Below are 18,941 nucleotides of genomic sequence, written 5' to 3'. Positions count from 1 at the left end.
GCTGTCATTGTCGCAGCTGCCAAAGTCTTTGTTCTTGGCCGAGTCGAGTGGTGTCGCGTCCGAGTTTCGAGCATCGCAAAGAGCTGGGGACTAAGAACAGAAAACTGGGTACTGGGTATAGGGAAGTGGGGAAAAGTCAGTAGTTGGGCGATCTGGGTCCAAGTCCAAGTCCAACCTCTACCATCGGCTGGTTACGTTTAGAGGACAGTGTTGGGATTTTTTAGCTTTTTTAAAAGAATTTTTTGCAACAGTTTCCATTAAATATTACAAAATGCCAGAACACTTATATTACACTTTAAATATATGTCAAAATTAATGCTAAAAACTAATTAGATTTATTAAAAATATTTAGTATTTAAAGATATTTTTTCCAAATTAATATAATATTTGACAACACTGGTAGTGGCTGCTGTTGTTTCCGAATCGCTTCGCTTCGGTTTCGGTTCGGTTTGGTTTGCCTGTTTGGACAGCGTATCCGCTTGCTAGTTTCTCTCCGGCTTCTGGCCATATTTCTGCACTCAATTGTCCTTCAGTGCATTTTGCGGTGGTCTCTATTCTGCTTTCTGCATTGTGTTTGTCATCTCTCCCTCTTAGCCAGAGCTGTAAAGTATAATGCCTTTGTTTGTTCGCGCAATAAAAAATGATTACTTTAATTTCCGAGCCACATAAAAAGGCACGTCTAACTTGAGAAATCGCTGTCATTGCCGGTTTGGTCTACTCTCTGTCATCTAAACTGGCTGCATTGACCGTAGACCTGCATTGGGAAATGCATTAGGTGGCTCTGTCGTGGGACACTTGCCACGGTTAAGAAGGTGTAATCGCACAGATTTTGCTTTTATATATGCTTTGATTAGAGCACTTAAGCGAAGGCTGCTTCTCTTGTTCTTTTCTTTCTGATTTATGTTTAAAGATAATAGAAAAGATTTTGACTAGTGTTATCACTTTTAAAGAGAAAGAACGAAAAAACGAAACTTAAGCATAAGTAGGCCTTAAGTTCTTAAAAAACCCTTTTAGGATTTACTTCTCCAAATTAAGTAGATATTATGATCACCTTAAATCAACCTCAACTGCGTGGTTGTGTGTATGAGTCTTTTCCTTTTTGTGCCATTCATTTTCTTTTTAGCAATCGTAGCTCTCCAAATGCAAAAATATGCCTGCCAAGTCAGTAATTTTTTGTGGTCTCCTTCTTGTTTGTGTTTCCCCTCGATTTAGGTGTTTTCCTTCTTTGTGTTTTTTTTTTGTTTGTTATCTTGGCCCCTTTTTGTTCGCTCTGTTTTGTGTCAAACCGCATTGGGCCACAAAACAGAAGTCAGAGCCATATCCTGGCAAGAGGTCCTTGGGTCGCCAACGCGCTGAGCTGCTAAGCGAAAACTTTATGCACCAAATTGTTTTCACCTGCTGTCCCAAATTTATAACACCTCACCCACTGCCAGGGCCTCTTCTTTATATATATAAATATTCCCTTTTTTTTTTTATTTTTATTTGTATAATCCTTTCGGTTATGGGCCACGACATCCGCACCCGCACCCGCATCCTTTCTCTGTGCGGAGAGGCCGAGTAACTTTCGGGGATGACAGAAACCAGCAATGGAATTTGCGAGCCGGCGCAGGGATTAAGCGAAAGAGAAAAACCGGAGGCGACTCCGAAATGCGGATTCCACTGTTCACTGCTCACAATGCCGTTTTCCCCCGAAAATCGCCAGCACAGTGGGCTCAATACGTACTTGAAGTGCTTGAGAATCTTGGGGCATCGCTCTTCACTTTATGACCGCATCTCTTACTTTGCATAATGTTGTTAAGCAATTTTTACGACACAAAATACTGAGGGGTCACCACCATTCATAATGGCCGGCACACTTGTTGTGCCCGTCGGCTACTCGGCGAAAATGGGAGTTTTCTCTGGTACTGGTGAGAGTCAGCGAACACTTTTGAATGACCCTCATTAAACGACCAGAAATTATATTAAATTTGCCAAGAACAAAACGCCCAGCGGCAGCAGTGTGGCGAAAAATGTTTGCTGCATAAAAAAGTTGTAAATATTTTTATGCCTGCATTAATATGCAACGCCAACCACTGTAGGGGCGGCCCTGTCCATAGCAAACTGGGTGTGAGTGGCGGCAGGCTGGAAGGGATGGTTGGGTTTTCCCTCCTGGCTTGCTGTCGCTGCTAATACCACCGCTAATAAAATCTTACTGCCGCAGTACCGTCAGCCTCCTCCAGATTCAGCTTCGGAGCCATGAAGCACAGCTGTGTGCAGTCATTTTTACTGCTGCACTGCAAAGGCATAGAAAGTCGAGGTTATAATAGGGATCCCCCTCCGTCTAATTCCCTTCATCCAAATATAGGGGCTGAAATCTAACAGGGCGTGGCCAGATCCAGTTGAAGCCAAAAGGCCAAAGTGCTTAAGTGGCCAAACTTTGTTATTAGATTGCCGGCGGTCACTAGTTCAACACAATGATCTTTGGCCGGAAATGAACTGAGCTGTTATTCAAGCCACGCACTAAACTAATTATAAATCAGTTGACAGTGATATTAGTTTAAGAGAAGTTTAAGAAAAGATTTTCCTAAACGATTAGATTAATTTCATTGACTTAGTCAGGCATTTTAAAGGTTTTGAGGTTCACTTTTTCTGATTACTTTATAATAAATACAGAATAATAATTTTTTTATTTAAGTTATCAATATTTATATGTGCTGATATTAAATCCTGTTAACAAGCCAATAGTATGTTTTTGTTACCAAAAACACATTTTAATGGCCATAACAAGAACCTGCAGCTTCCGTCAGTTTTATGCATGTCAGCGCTTTGCTGTCTGAGCCCGCTCATTTCTTGTCATATAAACAACGAGGTAGAACAGCATTTTGCAGATTGCAAACATTATAATATTCTCATACACAGAGGGAGAGAGATGCCCTCTGACAGCTCAAGAGTCCTGCCTGTAGCCCTGTCTATCCTCACTGGCTCTTTGGTTCGTATCGTATTTCTTGCTTTGTTTGGGCTGTCTGTCTAACTGTCAGTTCAGTTAGCTTTTGTTGGTAATTATTCAGATTTTGTTTGCATTTCATGCATAAATAAATCACCGAAAATTGCGACTCAAAACTATAAATGCCAAGTCATACATCTGTCACTATTTGGAGAGAGTGGCGGTGCTGGGAAGTTGGATAATATTCTCGGACCCGGCACTAAAATGCAGCTGCCTCTCATTAGTACTCAGTCGGTTTGCCACGCGTTCCCTTACTCTAATTTAATCAAGTTGAATGGTAAAAGAAATTACGCTTTCTTTTTTTTCAGCGGGTACTTCAAAATATATATAAAAAAAACTGCAAAAAAACGATGAAGGAACGGAAAATTACCATGGCTAACAACATTTTGGGGCCGGGCGTCCTTTATGTAAATTGCGGCCAAATTAGTGAGTCAGGGAAAAAAGAATCGCAGTACAGGTAAAGAAAAACAGACACTTAGAGGTTACTAAGACAGCTTTGGTCTGCCGGAGATGACTCCGTTGGAATTACTTAACCGCCGGGCAAGTGGGTGTACATAAAGATCCATTAGATGCTTTGGGTAAGTGGTTAAGCGACAACATCAGTGGCTCCATCATATCTTAATTTGCATTGAAATTAAATGGCAAATCAAGGAAACTCAAAACAGTGAGAATGCTAATGTCCAATGCATTTCACTTCCCATAACAATAGCGATTGCAATCTAACGAATACATTTTAGAAATAAGACAGAAATAATTGAGATATCAAATAGATGATTTCTCTACTATAAGGCCAAGACAAGAAACCTATAAATAGTCAAACTCCCACTCTCTGTCTCTTCATTTATCTTAAAATAAAGGCGTTTCGGTAATGATTAGAAGATACATATGCCTCGATGAACTTGATGATTTGATTAAAAGTTCCCGCAAAATGTGCTTTCCCCACTTAACCCGAAAGTCATTAGGGGTTTCCATTTAATTCCCTAATCCACAACATCCTTTTCTTCATCCGCCCCCTTTGCCAAGTGTATTTGGGCCCGAAATGCTCTCTCTCTCTCTCCCTCAACTCTTCCATTTTCCACTTTCCACCGGCTACAAAATAATCCCCAAAGCGCGCCTTTCTTACGACCCAATCCACATCGTTCTCTGGCCCCATAGACGACTGTCATCAACGACGTCAAAAGCGCTGCCCGCTGAGCCAACAATTAACAATTAAAACCCCAAAGCGCACAACTCAATTTTGCAATACACACACAGTGTGTGCGAGTGGGGCAATGCCAATTTCATACATATATATATCTTTATATATATTGTACAGATAGCAGGGGATAGATAAGGGTAACCCACAACAACAATATTCTGGCACCAATGGGCACTACTGCCACGTCTGAGTTCTCTGTGTGCTCATCGCACTTACAACTAAAAACTTGTTACGTATTTAATTGCAATTAAAAAGTTGTTTTGTAGTTACGAGTGTTGGTGCTCTTGGCTTTCTTAGTGGGCGGTTGGTGGGTGGGCTGGCTGGCTGCCGTTGTTTTGTCAGATAGCCAACAACAGGATGGCTTCGAAATTGTCTCCAATAACAAAACCAGAACCAAAACCCCAAAGACTCTGAAGCTGGGATGAAGTCATTACAAGGCGAAATGAAAATGCGTGGAAAAGAAGCCAAAAGGGTTTTCCGCTTAATGACTTTGATGGTGTTTTCGGTGCTTTTGGATAAAGGAACCAAAAATCCCCTCCTAAAAACACCCACTGGCTCTCCTCTGATTTCCAACGATAGCACTCATTAGAGTTTTGCGATTTTTGGCTCAAAACTTTGCCCATAACAATTGGCCATGGCCATCATCGCGATTTTGACACGAAACACAAAACCATTGGGAAATTCACATTCAAATAGAAAGCAAATTGTCTGCTCCTTGGTCTCGTAAATAAATTACTTTTATTTGATTTCATTTCATTTCAGAATTTCAGAAATCTTCTTGAAATTATTATTTTTGTGCTCTTAGCCTTTTTTATTCATATTTTTCTTCTTAATATAATCACTATTATGTATCTTTTGGATCATGGCTTTATATAATGGCTTCCATTTGAGTGCTGAGATGGTAATCAGTCTATGGCTAGTTATCCTTTTAAAAAAGGCCTAGCCAAAGAAATTGAATAGATTCTCCTGCTGCTGCTGTTGCTGCTGACCACCACCTCCTTGCTGCTCTTGTTGCTGTCCTTCGAAGAACTCGATACCGCCGCCGAAAGGACCTCTAAGGATGACTCCCTCTTCCTGCTGCTGCTGCTGTTGGCCACCTCCAAAGCCGCTCTGCTGCTGTTGTTGCTGTTGACCCTCAAACCGCTCAAAGTCTCGAATCAATCCACCTATAAACTGAGCCGATGAAAAAGCGAGGAGAGTCACAAAAACGAATATCTAATAACAAAAAAACATGAAATAAATTAGAACACTTTAATTCACCAAAATGAGCTGAGAAACATCAGGATCATCTTAACATACTCACCACGAATTTCATATTGAATTTTCGAAGTTTATTACTCCAGTCGATAATCTTGGTTCGCCGAATTGCTGAAATTCAACTGTTTGAGCTAGTCTGCTGGCTATGTGTATTTATCTGATTTTTGTTTGGCTTTTAGCCACTCAAAACTGGTTGGACACGGGCCGGTGCTCGGACTTCCCTCTAGCGATGATCGTTGATTTTTGTGTTCAACGGGGGATTTTTTCGGCTAATGAAAAATTTCAAGTATCTGGAGCTGACGGGCCCACTAAAAATACAGGTTTTCAATCACTGAATTTATGATCTTCGTTAATCAAATTAGTTAAATTATTATTTGTCAGAACATTTAGCTATTTCACAATTTTGCATGAGTCATTTAGTTTCTTTGTTTTGATCTCATAAGCATGTGCACAATTGTTTGGGATTCATTGTTATTGCTAATGTTGTTAACATTGCTGAAAACTTCCGCAAAGTGACGATGAACTTATCATACTATTAACCTCTAAAGTGATTTTTGATTAACCAAATTATTCTGGGGAATATTTTACGACTACTGGAACTGGTTTTATGGTTATCGAGTTAATTAAAATGAATTTAAATTTCAAAAATAGCACATTTCGGCAAAATGTTATAATTTCTCTCCTCGATATTAGAGGGCATTTTATATTGCTCTTTATGTATATTAGAAATCCAACTAATAGAGTTATTTTTAAAGATTTAAAGAAAGCTTACTGAAAGTATTAAAAAGCAACTCAAAACCTTTAAATATAAAAACTTCGTATGGTCTCTGAGTTATGAAAATAAAAAAATCACATTAAAACACACATTGTTTGTTTTATCTACTATTTTATTTTTAATTTAAACTATTTTTGCTTCAACGTGAAGATTCACATTATGAAATTGCTTTAGAAGAAGCCTCCCTGCTGCTGCTGCTGTTGCTGGTCGAAACCTCCTCCAAATCCACCAAATCCTCCTCCAAATGATTCTTGCTGTTGTTGCTGCTGGAAACCTCCTCCGAATCCTCCAAATCCTCCTTGCTGCTGTTGTTGCTGTTCACCACCGAATCCGCCGCCGAATCCTCCGAATCCAAATTGGGGCAAAGCGGAGGCAAAGGCAATTAGAGCCACAAAAACGATCACCTAAAGTGGGTTTTGAAAATGAAATAGTCCTTTTGGTCCTGGGAGTTATCAAAGTAACTTACCAAGAATTTCATATTGTATTTGAAATTAAATTCGATGTGAAGAAATATCCCAATAGATGAGGATGCTGCGACGTTGCAATTGATACTGTGCCCTTTCTGTCGAGTCTTTCTCTATTTATACGATTTTTTCGTTATCATCTAATGCTCGATATTCGGAGGTTCTTTACCCGCAGAGGAAAAAACTTGTCCCCAGACAGTGGACCAGACTTGGGGGGCTTTCCTCGCAGCTGGCCAGCGTTTCTCTTTCAAGCCGGTTTTGAATTTGTTTTGGTTTTGTCTGGTTTTTGTTTTTTTTGTATTATTTTTTTTCGTTAGGTGAACAGGCACCAGGTGCGTGTCCATTGATTTGAATTTTAACAGTTTGCTATCTGTATTTAAATAGGATTTTTGGAATTTATGACAAAGTGGTTTCGAGTGTAGGGGCACGTTTCTGAGAAAACCGAAATGTTTTTCCATTTTACTGACTTGGGTTGAATGTAATCAAAACGCAAATACTTCCTTAAATCTAAAGATAAGATAAGATATCTTAAGATAATTTCCAGTTGATAAGGTCACTCATTTGTTATATAACGAGACCACTTGATGTGACCTACTGATTTTGTATTCGAGCAAAAATAAATGCAAATGAGTTCCAGCAAAAAACATATTTTTTCAATTCGGTTACATTTTGTAAAAAGATAAACAAATTCCATTGACATAATCAAAAGAAACTTTGTCGTTTTCGTTATTTTGTTGTCGTTGATTTCAAGAGTTGTCCAAGCAAACGGAGCAAACGGAGCTCACTCAATAGATAAGTGCTGCGAAAGGGGGAATCACCTGCGAGTCTCCGCTTCGAATGGGGAATACTTGGGGAGCCAAAAGACCCTGGAAATTTTTCCGTACCTCGACGAGGGTGAAGTGAAATTGCATTTGGTTGTGCGGCGCCAGCGGCAATCGAGTTTGGCAATACGTGTTGCCTTTAACTTGGCTCTTAACCCTGCCAGCCAAGAAGAGGGTGATGTGAATGACGCGGGGGACGACTACGTCGACGACGATGACGGTGTCTTTTTGGCATACTTCAGTGGAGCGCATAAAGCCCTAAATGAATTTATTTGGCTCATTTAAAGCGGCTAATTTATTTTTATTTTCATTGAATTTGTGTTTAGTCGGGCAAGAGTTCCTCGCATTTTACCCTCAGTTGGTAAGTAAGCTGTTTAGTGACTTCATTCGCTTTTAAGTTAAAACGCCTTGCAAGGGAAACCCTTTACTTCAAATAATCCTGCACTTCAAGCCTAATCATAGAGCGGTCGCTTTTCGAAATGTGCAGTAATTTTGGTAAAATGTCTAATGAACCCTTTTTGGCAAGCCTAGGCTCTCAAAAATTACAAAAAAATAAGAGAAAACTGTAGGGGCAACGTCTTCGTCGCGTGTCAAAGTTGCAACATTCAACATTCAACGCTATTTGACTCCTTTGATGGTGGCCCAACACGACACCCGAAGCCCTGCACTCAAATTTGTTCAAATTCATTTCAATTACCGTCAATTTTCAATAATTTTGTTCAAATTATATTCCATTAGGTTCAAAGACCAAAAAAATAAGCTTTGCATAAACATAATTAGCCTTCGCAAGGGGCATTCTTTGCTCTTTTAAAACTTTAACGAAGTTGAATATTTAATAGAAAATTTGCGTCACCGAAAAGGTAAACAACTTTGGGATGGGAACCGATGACTAAACTAATGAATTTAGAACTCAACATGATAATTTATTCTACCAAAATCAATATGGGTTTTCAGAGTATTATTAATTTATCAGGTATGTAGTAAACCCCCTAATACCCTACATATTGTTGGCCATCCTAGCAGTGTTTTCTTAGTTCCCGGTTCAAACTTCGTTTAATTTTAAACTTTTGGGTGGCAGTAAGTTCGTTTGACTTTTTCGGCACCCCCGTCGACGACACAATGTCTAAGGTTATTTTAGGTGGCTGGCAATGCATTAGCCCTGTCAGTATTTTATGCCCTAACTGCAGGTGGGTGGCTCCATTTCCAACCATATGAATTTCACATGCTTAAGCCGCAAACTTATGTGCGCGCACAGCTTGAAATCCACGCTCACGTAAACTTAACTAGAAACTAAACCCGAAAGAAATGGTATTCCGAAGAGGAGGATGTCGGCTCTGGCTCTTCCGTATCTGGGTGGTAGGGTGCTCAATGCTGAGGAACTTTTGCCAACATGTTAGCAGGGGCTTAGGACTTAGAACTCGACACTCAACAATTTTTGAGTCGAGTCAATGAGCAATTGACTGCCAACGCACCACCGCCACCTGCCTATATATAGATATGGTATATATACATATCTGTGGAAACTTCCTTGCACTCTCCAGGCATCTGCATATTTTTGCGCAAATATGTTTTAATATGGGTTAGAAAAGTTTCCCACTGCACTTGCTTCGCCTCTTGTGGGTGGTGAAGTTTGCCTCTCCTGCCATTTTCTTTTCCTTGGTTATTTTTCTAGTCTTTTTTTTTTTTGGCTAAGTGCACTTCCGGCTGAAACGCGAAGAAAACTGAATTTTACTTTTTGATGGATGTTTGTGCGGGAGCAATTTCGAAACCCAGCTTGGAAGAGATTTTTGAAGGCTTTGACTTGATTTTCTTAATCCCTATCTAGGTTGATTTTTTTAGTACGGGTATCTAAGGTTCAGGTATGTAGTTACTTGCTGGGTAATTAGGTTATTCAATAAGAAGAATAGAAGAAGAAGTTTTTACATTAAAGATCATTAACAAAGTCAACCAATAAATATTAATTTTGCCAAAGGTTTTATTCGGAGACTTCATAAGGTTTATTGGAATGCTCCACTTTCTATGACTTTTGGCCAACATATAGATATATAAAATAGATTCCTATAACTTAATAAGATATTCATCACTCCATCTGCAAACCCTTGTATCCAAAGTGTCCTCGCCTCATTCACTAATTGTATTTCTTCACCTAAGCAAACTTTTGCCTTTAATCCCTTCGCCCGGCGACCAACAAAAGCGGCCCGCACTTTGGGCCGCTCTCGAAGATTATGTCGCCTTGGTTTTCGCTTAAGTTGAGCCCGAGTAGTTGCAGTTTGCAGTGGAAGATGCAAGTGAAGATGCATCTGCGGAAGATGCCGACGAGGGGCTCTTAAAAGTTTGGTTTTAATTAAAGGAAATTTGCGTGCGTGGCACTTGATTTGTAGTTTTCCAGTGCTTCCGTGTGTGCGGGCAGGTTTTCCTCCCCTTCCTTCTCCTCCTCTGTTACCATCACTATTACCATGGCCTACCCTTAAAAGCCCCATAAAAAATATAAATATAATTGAAAATTCTAAATTGCAATTGCCGCAAGTGCTCCTCCATTTGCAGATGCCAAGTTTTCGAGTTGCCAAGATGCCGGGAGATGCTTCTAGGCTGCTGCAAATGCGGGCCTTCTCGGGTTCTCAGGTTCTTAGATTCTCAGGTCTGGGCAATTTCTTGTTCCCGGCTCGTAATTAGAAGCAAATGCAAATTTACACTTTGAGTGTGTCGGTGATGACGGAAGTCATTGGTAAAACCTGAAGCTGTGGGCATGCTGAAAGTTCACTCCCTGGTTACCTCCTGTTTGTCGCTGTGTATTAGTGCAGATATAATGAGAAAAGTTTCAGGTAATTCGAGTAAGAACACTTCACTGTCGATTCAATCTATTCCAGTGGTATTTACATCTCCTCATTTTATGTTACCAAAATTATATGATTTTATGAATCAGCAGGAATTTGAATACTCAATAATATTTAAAATTTAATATCACATCCTGGAAGGTAGTTAACTAACTTATTTATATTTCTTCTGTATAAAATGATCTTCTTGAAGGTGACTTGCTGTATGTTAAAAACTTTTACTTTAAGTAGAAAATGGATCACATTAGGGTTCATTAACACTTTGTAAATCTCATATATTTATAGATCAAAAACCTCTCGAACTCTTTCCCATAAAGCAGTCATATTGATACCTGATAACCATAACCCTTGCCTCTCCATTCCATTTCATTTCCGTACCAATCTATCTCGCGTTCTATACAAATGCACCTCATTCGTGCCAAATTAATTACCGCAAAGCTATTAATCAACAAAAGGCGAGATAACCGACAGATAAACGCGTCCTTGATTTTCGGTATTAGATGGGTAGGAAATGGTGGCGTGGCTCGAGGAAAACCCCAACGAAAAAGTTAATTTGGTGTATTAAAAGTAGCCACAGTAGTAGCAATAAGTTGTAATGGCCACAGGACGATAGACATCAGCCAGTGGTTGTGGTGGTGGTGTGGAATGAAATCCTTTCAAGCGTGAAATGTCCGAAATGGAAATGGAATTACCATTTGGAGAGTTTCCTCTTTTGACTTTTAACTGATGGGCAACAAGTGGAAATGAATAAATGACTGGGGGAAAGTAATTAAAATCGCTACGTTGTCCGGATTGCCTATCTCTGGGCTTGCTGAGACAAAAAACTTTTCCATATTTCAAATCGAGATTTGGAAACATTCGTTTCTCCTGCGGTCGCCAAGGCTATGTTGTCAACGTTGGCTTATAAGCGGCATTCCGGTTGAACGCATTTTCCTCAATTGGGCTTAGAATTTGCCATACGGCCCACACCCTGAGATGCCACCATGCCATGGCCTCGTTTGATCTACTTCTTAGTTGGTTTTTGCCTCACAAGCTTTTTGATGAGAGTCTGGGGCAACCGCAGGTAAATGAGTTTTGATATTGACATGAATTATTCGCCTCACTAAGCCCAGCAAATGGGGGCCTGTTTGATAAGTACTCGTATCTATGTACACGCACCTGCAAACATTCTTAAGTATTTCCACTTGTTAGGGTAGGACTTGATAAATTAGGCTTTACATTTTAATGGACTTGTATAAGAAGAGTGAATAATGTTCAGAATAATAGTAGTAGATCCTTAGAATGTTTTCTAACTAAACAGGGAATGTAAATTAGGTATAAGAACAGATTAAAAAGAGTTTTTTGTTTATTTTATTAAACCAAATTGATTTTTTAAAGAAAATTAAACACTTTTACATTTACTACAAAAAACTGGAAAAAATATATTTTATTTTCTTTATTCTACATCACAAATATTTCAGGAACAATTCTAATTTTCCCCAGTTTTGGCTCGAACCATCATTACATACCATTCATTTTTAGGCTGCGAGTATGTCAAACTAAAAATTAAGATTGAAATTTAAAAAATATTAAGATATATATTATATATATCAATAAATACCATAAATCGCTATCCTCTGAGAACCACCAGCCGCCTTTATTTTTAACAGCTAAGTTCGTTTCGGTTCCAACATTGTTTCGATCGAAAGTCGAAAACTTGGAGTTGACTTGAGCTTTAATGAAGAGCAATCCATCGTTCGAAGGTTTACCGACAGACTTCAGCCTGTAACCATCAGACTCCCCTCCTATGATGAAATTATCAAAGTGATTTGATATTGTTGAGTTGTCCTCAAAACCAGCCGTAATGAACAATTCATGGGGCTGTGATCGCGTCATTAAATACAAAGCTTCTAAGCCCCAGAAGAAGGATACTTCTCCAAATCCATTTTTATATTCAGTCCAATTCCGATTAAAGTTTTCGCCACCTTGATTATGCAAAATGAGTGTCCAGCCGTGACCCAAAATTTCTGAATCGCACAGCACTTCAAAGGACTTGGCTCCAGGGACCTTGATTCGCTTAACACCTTGAGCATTAGGGATATCCATGCAACTGGTGGGTAAGCCCAAGGATTCCTCTGAATCCTCTTCCTGGTTACAACAGCTCCTCAATTTGAGTGCCCTTTCGTTAGCAGTCTTAAAAAGTTCAATATATTTCTTTCGTTGCTCTAAAATTTTTTCATTTAGTTTTGTGACCGCTTCTTCCGATGCATTAAGTTTATTCGAGAAATTTAACTCCGCATGTAGCTGATTAATTATAGCTTTATTATTATCAAGAGCTTGATTAAGCTGATTTAATGAATCGGTTGAGTTGTTATCTTCCTTGTTTTTGATTTTCAATCTATCAATTTCAGCCACATATTTATTTATCTCAACTTTCTGCTCTCTGATTGTTTCCTCCAATTGCGAGATAATTCCGTTTTTTTGATGGCACTCTCCAACGTACTGAAGCAGGGGCTTTATGGTCGGATAGCAAACGGTGCTGCACTTGTCTTCTAGCTCGTCCGACATTGAACAGGACTGACAAAAATCTTAGTTAATAAGGAAATCTTAAGAATATTAATCAATAAATACCTCAAGATCTTCTTTGAGGTCTCCATAACAAAGTGATAAAGTCAGACTTATAGTAAACACAGAAATCGCGTATTTTAACATATCTTTAAGTTAAATTAAAAATCCGTGATTACACCAATGATTCGGATTGAAGACTGACTTGATATTCTCCTGAATGTTAAAATGCAAGCTCTTGGCTTGTCTATCAGCAATTTGCAATCGCAGTGACAAGGTTCAACGTTCCCCTATCAGGATATGGCCGCTATATAATACATAGGAATAAAAATGGCAATAGTAGGGTATTCAATGCTTCGATTCGCATGGCTTGTCCTAAACAATGTATCAATTTGTACATAAACTTCTTTTATTGATTTTTGAAGTATATGTAGTTATAGTTATTATATTTCTCCTTGGAAAGGAAAACAGAAATTATTTTTATGCGATAATAAATTTAAAATAATTTAAAATTTATTTAAAAAAAAATATTTTTAGTCGTCTTTTATAGGAACTATGAAAGTTCAACTAAGTTTTCATAGAGGGCGATACTTTTTGATAGGTAATCCAAGAGGTGGCGCCTATATATAATTTACGTTGCATCCCCAAAGGTATGCAATCTTTTTAAAAACATATCTCAAAACTTCAAATAAAGTCCAAGAGATGTCGCTGTTCACAAAGCGTTTAAAGCTTAAAAGCTGTAATTCTTTTTACTTACCACTGAATTCCGGCAGATGGAGCTAAAAAATAATTAAAAGACAATTTTCTTTAAAATGATTTTAAAAAATAAAGAAAAATGTTTAAGATGGAGAAAAAAGAGGACGCACCACCACGTTCATGATCTCAACTATATATACAAAATTATTTAAATTACTTAACAGGCCAATCTGTTTTTCTAATTTCTTATTTTCCCTTCAGCAAATCTTAGGAAAAACCACAAAATGTGCCCACCACAGACATGGACTGTATGCAAATTCCATGGTCAAATGATCAAATGGTTCACTATGCCAGCTGGTGGGCTGCTAAAAAAAACCAGCGATGGGAGATCGCAGAGAACTCAACCCAACCAAGAAAGAAAATCCATTTCCCCCACCGATCCCCTGGTGCACTTGATACCACCAGCACCAGCACCAATACCACCGGGAAAATCGCTTGCATGACTGGGAAACTGAGGAGTTGGAACTGCGTCAGTAATTGCTGTGGCACATTGAAGTGTTCCAGTTTCGATCTTCCTCTTCTCTCTCGGGATCCATATTATTCGATTCGGGGATCGCCTCACGCACACCCATCGACTATCGACTGGTCATGCAAATCGCAGCCACTTGCTGCATGCCACTTGCCGTTTGCCACTTGACCATGCCTTGGCTACTCCTTGGCATACTGAACTCGAGCATGACCAGCATTTGGCACTGAGAAATATTTAAATTGTTTTAGAAAATCGGAAAAATCAGTTTTGCCAAATTTTCCATCGTTGCAGTTTTCTATACATAACCTTGTAACATTCCTCTTCTGGCAAGAAATTAAGAAAAGATAATCAAAAGGAAAATCTTATCAGAAGATCGAAGTAGTAGTTAGACAAACAATTTAATCTCTGATCTAATTTATTTTCGGTGTGAAATTTCTTAAAGCCACGCTTGGCTACCAGCTGAAGTTTTCCACCATTGGGCGCCACTTGCTGGGCGTTCATTGGGGCAACTTTCCAGGGCCCGGGCGAAGGCTGACCTTAATCGATTGTCGTTTAGCTGCAGATTTTTTCTTCGTTTGCCATCGAATGGGTGGAGGTGCAGGGTTCTCCTACCAACTTGCACTTGGATACTTTTACCCAAAAAGCTGCCAAGTCATTTCTAATTGACCCAGCTAAGAGCCAAGAGGATGACGTTAAGAATAATGTCTCATAGTGCAATGATTGATGTCAATCCCCGGGTCGCCCTTACTCTCTCTTTACTTCTGTCTCTGCGGCAATTGGGTCAACTATTGGAAAAGCATTTTGCAATGCAAAAAGTTCATTCTCATGGCCCGCAGAAATGTGTCAAGACGCTGGCGCCTGGAGGTCTTTTAAAAGTATTTCCATTTTCTTATTTTTTTTTCTAAGTTTCAGTTCGCCATGCAAATTAAACTTAATACGACGTACTAAGACTCGGCGAGGCAACCAGTTTCTTGAGTAAAAAAAAACAGAACGCACTGGTCAGGTGGAGAGGGAATGCTTCACGTCCCGGAATCATTTACACCTGTTGCCAGGCCGATAGTTTGAGAGTTGGACTATTTGTGGTCTCCTAGCTCTGTGCTCGCAGGGATTAGTGTTCATTTGAAGTCTTAATCGCAAATCAGATTTCCATGGCCTCTCCATAAATGGCACATGGTCCATTTTCCACACTCACCTCGGCCAGTCGGATTTTTACTCTCGTGAGAAGTGGGCTTAAGTTGAGAAGTCCTGGAAAATAATTAGATTTAATATTACTATATTAGTAAGTTTCTTAACTCTCTCTAAAATAGTTGAAATTTTAACAAGTATCTGCCAGTCCTTAAAGTTAATCGCTGAATTCGATACGTTTGTTAAGCAAAACGATCAAAGACATCTCAGGATATATGGTGATGTAAAATGCAAATAAATCATTACATAAAAACACACCTTTGGCTTCGACTTCCAACCTTTCTCTGGAGGGAAAGAAAACACTACACTCCTCTCCTTAAATGGCTATTAAGTTTAAGTTTATATCTTCCTTTGAATATCAGATCACCTGGCCTACGGTAAATGATCTCGGCTGAAGCCTTTTGCCAGCCTCCCAAACGAACACACAGACCAGGCTTAGGAAACTGGCTCGAGTCTGTGATTAGACTAGTTTTTAATTTTTATGCTGTGTTTAAATATTTTGTGCCACACCTAGGCCAGGAAAAAGGCAACAAGAACGCCTCGTGTGCACTTGTTTCGAGTTGCAGGTAAAAGCAGCTGGAAGCCAAATTTAACGATGACATAAATACTGAAGATAACGAGCAGCAGGTGAGCCCGAGCGAGTTTCCCTCAAATGGTTAAATCTTAAATGTAAAATCACAAATAGTCTCCCCTTTTAAGTTAGTCACACACACACACTAACAACTAAACTGAAGTACGTTTGCAGCAATGTAAATTTAATTAAGTGCTCGGACGTCTACGATTTTGATTGCAGTTGGGTGCGAATGCCAGCTTGGAAATATTTTACGTTAGATAAATGTCCAAGGAATTGGGAAAGTTTGGAATGGTTTTAGTTTAACTAGTGTAAGGGGAATTTAATGGTTATTTTGCTTTTGATTATTATATGTGAAGTTACTTAAAAAAGAAAGATTGATTTGCCCAATACTTGTTTTATGCCAAAAATCACAACTAAAAGCAAATATCTACTTTTTGATACATTTTTGCTTAAAAAACCCTGAAATAAAATATTTGTAAAATTAGTTAGCAATTTTTTGAAGAATTCTAGATTAAGGTATATATCACCTTTCATAGAATATCGTCCATATATAGCATATATATAATCCAATTCATATTTTCCAACAAAAATGCAAGATTCGAATGCAGAAAAAAACCATCTTCTGCTCGACAAAGCCCGCAGCTCTCCGCCTAGCTGCACCTTATTTTTCGCTGCTGCTGCCACAGCCCAGCCAATCCGTTGCCCATATTTGTAGCATGCAACAGTTTGTTGAACATAACTCTGCCCGGCCGCCGTCCCAGAAGCTGTTGTTCATGTTCAGCTCTTGCCGTTGTTGTCGTTGAGCTGATAACTGGAGCAATAATCATGCAAAGCACAGTTAAATGAAGTCGCGCATGAAAAGCGCCAGCATAGAAAAAAGTCTATATATATACGAGTATATATATCATAATGAAAGCAAGGAAAAGCATAAAAAATAAATATAGTTTAGAGCAAAAAAAAAAAGAAAAGAAAACAAAAATTAACAAGAGAAACGTAGTAGTAATTGGCAGTCGGGTGAAGGAAAGAATTTCTTTGGAAATTATATTTTACAATTTCAGTGAAAATGGCCAAGAATTAAGAGTTTCGAGCTTGCCCCGTTTTAATCATCGGTTGCATGCAACATAACATAGGAGGCAGCACAGCCAGGCAACCTGTTGTTGTGCTGCACACACGACTGAGCAGCACAGATGATCGAGATTCGCATATCCCCCCATATGCCATTGGGTGGGTTTCTGGGTGTTGTCTTGTCATTATCTTGCTCGACAGCATTAATCAGACCGACCTCCTCGCTCTACTCGCCTTCTAACCATTCAATTCCATTCGAATAAACCTATTTAATTAGAATAGATTCAGATTTCGATTCTGATTCCGATTCCGATTCCTTTTCCCACTGACTTTAACCTGAAACAAATTCGAACGTCGCAAGGAGTTAACGAGATTTTGATTTATTTCATTTCTATATTTTAAATGGCAAAAAGGGAGAAAAAGAGCTGTGTAATGAAATTCTTAGTTTTATTTCGCACTGTCGCCGGCAGTCAACAATGTCCAATGTTCTATGAAGATTTATGGCAACCAATTGACCCAAGTTTCGCCAAGGTGCTGGCCCAAGAAAAGCTGTCAATTGGCCGCGGAGGGTGTCGGCCGCAAATTGAAATTGAGTTTCCAACGGCAGAAGAAAGGCCTCGACAGTCGGCGAATTGCGGCATTGAATGGGCGTTATTTGATGAATTGTTATTGCCATCAAATTTATTTTGTGGTTTTTACTTATAGAAGAAATTTTATGAATCCAAATTTAACGGGAAATATTTTTAATAATATTTTTTGGACTTTAAATGTTTAAGTAATAGGCTTTTAGGTGTTTTTAGATTATTGTAGGAACTCAAAACTAGACTTTTAATACTTGAAGTTTTCCCTTGTTAAAAAACCTTGCCTACAATCTAATTACAGCCCAGCCGTGGCAGCCCACGTCTCAACCTAAATCCAAAAACAAAATTTGATTAATTTCACTTGAATTTCACTTGCTCGACGGCGGCGTCGGCGGCATCTCTTTTTCGAAAGATTTTACAGAAAGGGATCACAGATGATCGGCGAGGCATCGACGACGACTCCCAAGAGCTTTGAGGGTAATTAGAGTAGAGCCGCAGGTAAGCGCCTTAGTATTGTTGTATTTTGTTGCCTCCAAGTTGCAGTTGCTGCACATTTTCACCGGGCAATTAAAGCGGCAATGAGTGCATAGAGAGGAGACAGGTAGCGACACTGTCAGGAAAACTAACTGAGTGTTCTGAATATTAAAGGGAAGATTTGGGAAATTGCTTAAAAAATATTTAAATTGGATTTAGTTTGGATTTTTAGCTTTAGTCCATCTTTAAAATTGCTTACCTGTAAAACAGAACTAGTGATCTTTTCCAGAGAGTTCTTAATCCCAAAATATTGAACTTCTTTCACAGATTTCTAACTAAAATTCAACCAAAAAAACTTTTTTCAATATTCACCATTTCAGGCTGTGAATAAACTTTTAAGACTTTTAACTGGTTTAATGGCTTTTATTTACCTAAGAAATATCTTTTAAATTCCAACTCAAAATATAATTTTATATAATTTATATTTCCCAGTGCAACCAATGCCCAGCAGTAGACTTTCGTGCAGCACTGTGGCAGAGCTGTTGCCGAGGCTGCACCCGCCCGCTTCTAACGAGCGAAAGTGTTGTAAAATATTTTGTTCGCTTTTTGCTCCATCTGGCTCTATATGCCAGATATAAATATATGCTTTAAGCACATATTTCTCTCTTGTGATTTTATTGTTTTTCCATTTCGATTTTTTAATTGCATTTTTAGTTGGCCGTTTGTGGGCTTGGTCGCGCTCCAATTTGTTGACAAACAATTTTTGTGCACGATGCGTCACAGTTGATTGAGTGACTCGCAGGTGGCAGGTAAAGAGGAAAACTTTGCAGAGAGGAGTAGGCAGTGGGGGGAAAAGCCGCTTTCGTGTTGCTTATGTATTTAATTAATTTCATTTTCTTTCGTACCACTTTGAAGTGTGGAAATGTGCAGCAATCTCTCAAAACTTGTTGAAAATCGTTTT

At 38.9% G+C, this 18,941-nt stretch overlaps 3 protein-coding genes across 3 annotated transcripts; all 3 read right to left on the bottom strand.

Moving 5' to 3' along the window:
• Positions 1–4,968: 4,968 nt before the first annotated feature.
• On the bottom strand, positions 4,969–5,730 carry LOC108105735 (cyclin-dependent kinase 8). The gene is made up of 2 exons (XM_017212450.2): positions 5,485–5,730; positions 4,969–5,396 (listed from the first exon to the last, which is right to left on the bottom strand). The coding sequence occupies exons 1-2, from the start codon at positions 5,494–5,496 to the stop codon at positions 5,121–5,123; spliced, it is 288 nt and encodes a 95-aa protein (XP_017067939.1). The 5' UTR covers positions 5,497–5,730; the 3' UTR covers positions 4,969–5,120.
• Positions 5,731–6,307: 577 nt separating this feature from the next.
• On the bottom strand, positions 6,308–6,808 carry LOC108105736 (glycine-rich RNA-binding protein blt801). The gene is made up of 2 exons (XM_017212451.2): positions 6,680–6,808; positions 6,308–6,617 (listed from the first exon to the last, which is right to left on the bottom strand). The coding sequence occupies exons 1-2, from the start codon at positions 6,689–6,691 to the stop codon at positions 6,384–6,386; spliced, it is 246 nt and encodes an 81-aa protein (XP_017067940.1). The 5' UTR covers positions 6,692–6,808; the 3' UTR covers positions 6,308–6,383.
• Positions 6,809–11,721: 4,913 nt separating this feature from the next.
• Positions 11,722–12,879, bottom strand: LOC108105727 (angiopoietin-related protein 6-like). Its single transcript, XM_041818652.1, has 3 exons — positions 12,815–12,879; positions 11,933–12,490; positions 11,722–11,870 (listed from the first exon to the last, which is right to left on the bottom strand). The coding sequence occupies exons 1-3, from the start codon at positions 12,877–12,879 to the stop codon at positions 11,801–11,803; spliced, it is 693 nt and encodes a 230-aa protein (XP_041674586.1). The 3' UTR covers positions 11,722–11,800.
• Between the last annotated feature and the right edge of the window lie 6,062 nt (positions 12,880–18,941).

The sequence above is a fragment of the Drosophila eugracilis genome, unplaced genomic scaffold, assembly GCF_018153835.1.
Source record: "Drosophila eugracilis isolate 14026-0451.02 unplaced genomic scaffold, ASM1815383v1 contig_353, whole genome shotgun sequence".
Lineage (NCBI taxonomy): Eukaryota > Metazoa > Arthropoda > Insecta > Diptera > Drosophilidae > Drosophila > Drosophila eugracilis.
This window is presented reverse-complemented; position numbering and strand designations above follow the sequence as displayed.